We start from the raw sequence: 3609 nt of genomic DNA on the forward strand, positions 1-3609 counted from the left end.
TATTATAGTTATAGTATTGTGGCACAGTAATTGTTGTTTTTCTGTTTAAATACAACAATTATATCATGTTACATAAAAAAAAAAAAACGTATTTGTTACCAAAGCCGTCTGATAACATTTGTCATGTTAGGAAAGGTAAAAGCTGTTTTAAATCTGTATCTTCAAGTTGCTTTTTTAGTTGTGAGCTGCCGGAAATAAGATGCAATAGAGCTGAGCTTCAACTATTTATGATATAAAAGGTTCCAAACCGACATATTGTTAAAAGACAACTGATCAGAAAAACTTTTAAATGATTTTTATTGGTCCTTCATTCTTTGACAGATGTTTCACATTTTGTGAAATAGACAAAATACTATCTTGTTTCAAATTACTACCAAGTTTTTTATTTATTTATATCAGAACACATCAGTGCTACATAGGATTATTATCACGTATTTTCTCTCTCTCTCTCTCTCTCACACGAAAAAAAGTATTTTGTTGGTGATTTTTAACGAAAACAGCTCGCCATCCACCCAGCTACTGCTCCTGCACTGGCCACAGCAACACTGGTGGCCCCAGACAAACCAACAGCACCTGCAACATTTACAACGATGTTTGACAAGTGAAAAAAGTAATTCTGATCAAGTCAAGCAATCAGAGAAATGTTGATATATTAGAAACAGTAGGGTTTGCAGCAAAACAGTGATGAAGAAATATTATTAGTGTGTCTCAAAAAGTTTTTAACCTGCTGATTGTAGAGCAGCTACCAGGCCTCCTGCTGCCACTCCTCCTCCATTGGCAGCCGCTGCATAAGACATCAAGCTTGCAGCTGTTGAGCCTGCTGCTATCCCAGCTGAGGTGAACCCTACAGCCCCCAAAACAAAAGGTGCTGCAGCCAATGCTACTGCTGCAGATGGAGAGACACCACAGAAAGGCCATGCAGTTAAACATTAATTATCAAAGTTAGATCAAAGATGAAGAACTAAAAAGTGATTATCTGAAAGTGTTCCCGGTGTCACACCTGCTCCTGCTACCACAGCTTTAGTTGAGATAAAAAAAACAAAACAACACATGATTTACCAACTTATATCTTCATTAATAAATGGTCATCATAAATAAAATCTGATCACAGAAAGAACTCACTTGGATCCATATGTCTGTCCTTACTTCAGCAAGCCGAGCTTCTTTTACCACATTTATGTTTCGTTTCTCCAGAAACAAAACTGAGCAGAAGAGGGCGACCTTGAGTCAGGTACAACTTTAATTGATTCGGTGGAAGAACTGTAACAGCAAGGGAGCAATTAAAATAAGACAAACACGTTTATAATTAATCTTGAAGAATCTCGATGTTTACAGAAATAAGGTAGAGACAGAATTTGAACAAAATACACTCTTAAGTAAATGTGTGGATCTGTATCGCTTGTTTTCAGACCTCAGCACCCCTCAAAAGCAGTGCATTAATGGATTAAAAAAATCAAGAGCTGAAAAATAGGTTTAAGGACAATCGTGGACCTCGAAAAACCTAACTTACATATAGCACATGTTCTTCACAAGAGCGCAGAAACAGACAGAGATCATTGATGCATATTTCACAGATTTAAGACACAAAGCCAAGGACTGTGAGTGTAAAGATCTACACAATTCCCTGTTATCTGACACGGCAGAACAAATGACCAGGTGAGGGGTAGACTACTCAGAGAAGCACATCTGACACTAGAAAAGGACATGAATACATGTCGTACAAGTGAAATAACAAGTAACAGCTCTTACAGAAGACGTAGGCGTAGGATAAAAGACATAAGAAGTCCAGCTAAACCAGTGAAAGAATATAAACAAATGAACTGCAACAGATTTGGACAAAAACATTGGACACAAAACTGCCCTGCAATTGGTCAGATGTGCAACTTATGCTGAGAAGAAATCACTTTTCTAACATGTTTAGATGTTAAGACCAAACAATTTGGGAGGAAAGCGCACAACATAGAGCAGACTGAAAGTAAATCTGACATGTTCCTAGGGACAGTAAAACTGGAGCATAAGGATGTTGCACTGATGGAGTTTGCAGAGACAGACACAGAGATAAACAATTAACTTGTGACATGTAAGCTGGACACATGGGCAGACCGCAATGTAATGGCTATAATAACATTCACTGCACTTGGATTTACAGCGCATTGAAGTCAAGTACAACAAAACTTGTTCCCTTCTTTGGTCACAAGGTGGCAGAATTAGGCAAGAAAACGCTAATCTGTGAGTACGAAGGCAAAAAGCAAAAGAATGAGTTTGAAATCACTCAAGATATGAGCACTATAGTTGGAGGAGCTACATGTCTGAAACTAGGGTTAGTGCAAAGACTATGTGACCTTAAAAGACAAGACATTCTCAAACACTATAATCTGTTAGATGGTGTTGATTGTTTGCCAAGTCAGCGCCTCATATACAGGTCCTTCTCAAAATATTAGCATATTGTGATAAAGTTCATTATTTTCCATAATGTCATGATGAAAATTTAACATTCATATATTTTAGATTCATTGCACACTAACTGAAATATTTCAGGTCTTTTATTGTCTTAATACGGATGATTTTGGCATACAGCTCATGAAAACCCAAAATTCCTATCTCACAAAATTAGCATATTTCCTCCGACCAATAAAAGAAAAGTGTTTTTAATACAAAAAACGTCAACCTTCAAATAATCATGTACAATTATGCACTCAATACTTGGTCGGGAATCCTTTGGCAGAAATGACTGCTTCAATGCGGCGTGGCATGGAGGCAATCAGCCTGTGGCACTGAGGTCTTATGGAGGCCCAGGATGCTTCGATAGCAGCCTTTAGCTCATCCAGAGTGTTGGGTCTTGAGTCTCTCAACGTTCTCTTCACAATATCCCACAGATTCTCTATGGAGTTCAGGTCAGGAGAGTTGGCAGGCCAATTGAGCACAGTGATACCATGGTCAGTAAACCATTTACCAGTGGTTTTGGCACTGTGAGCAGGTGCCAGGTCGTGCTGAAAAATGAAATCTTCATCTCCATAAAGCTTTTCAGCAGATGGAAGCATGAAGTGCTCCAAAATCTCCTGATAGCTAGCTGCATTGACCCTGCCCTTGATAAAACACAGTGGACCAACACCAGCAGCTGACACGGCACCCCAGACCATCACTGACTGTGGGCACTTGACACTGGACTTCTAGCATTTTAGCATTTCCTTCTCCCCAGTCTTCCTCCAGACTCTGGCACCTTGATTTCCGAATGACATGCAGAATTTGCTTTCATCCGAAAAAAGTACTTTGGACCACTGAGCAACAGTCCAGTGCTGCTTCTCTGTAGCCCAGGACTGGGGAATGCATCAGCTGTAGCTCATTTCCTGCACACGCCTGTGCACGGTGGCTCTGGATGTTTCTACTCCAGACTCAGTCCACTGCTTCCGCAGGTCCCCCAAGGTCTGGAATCGGCCCTTCTCCAGAATCTTCCTCAGGGTCCGGTCACCTCTTCTCGTTGTGCAGCGTTTTCTGCCACACTTTTTCCTTCCCACAGACTTCCCACTGAGGTGCCTTGATACAGCACTCTGGGAACAGCCTATTCGTTCAGAAATTTCTTTCTGTGTCTTACCCTCTTGCTTGAGGGTG

At 40.3% G+C, this 3609-nt stretch overlaps 1 protein-coding gene across 1 annotated transcript; it reads right to left on the bottom strand.

Moving 5' to 3' along the window:
- Positions 1 to 280: 280 nt before the first annotated feature.
- On the bottom strand, positions 281 to 1261 carry LOC124855836 (interferon alpha-inducible protein 27-like protein 2A). The gene is made up of 4 exons (XM_047345941.1): positions 1123 to 1261; positions 1001 to 1018; positions 725 to 886; positions 281 to 573 (listed from the first exon to the last, which is right to left on the bottom strand). Exons 1-4 carry the CDS (start codon positions 1130 to 1132, stop codon positions 488 to 490), a joined length of 276 nt encoding a protein of 91 aa, XP_047201897.1. The 5' UTR covers positions 1133 to 1261; the 3' UTR covers positions 281 to 487.
- Between the last annotated feature and the right edge of the window lie 2348 nt (positions 1262 to 3609).

The sequence above is a fragment of the Girardinichthys multiradiatus genome, chromosome 19 (genome assembly GCF_021462225.1).
Source record: "Girardinichthys multiradiatus isolate DD_20200921_A chromosome 19, DD_fGirMul_XY1, whole genome shotgun sequence".
In the NCBI taxonomy this organism is placed as follows: domain Eukaryota; kingdom Metazoa; phylum Chordata; class Actinopteri; order Cyprinodontiformes; family Goodeidae; genus Girardinichthys; species Girardinichthys multiradiatus.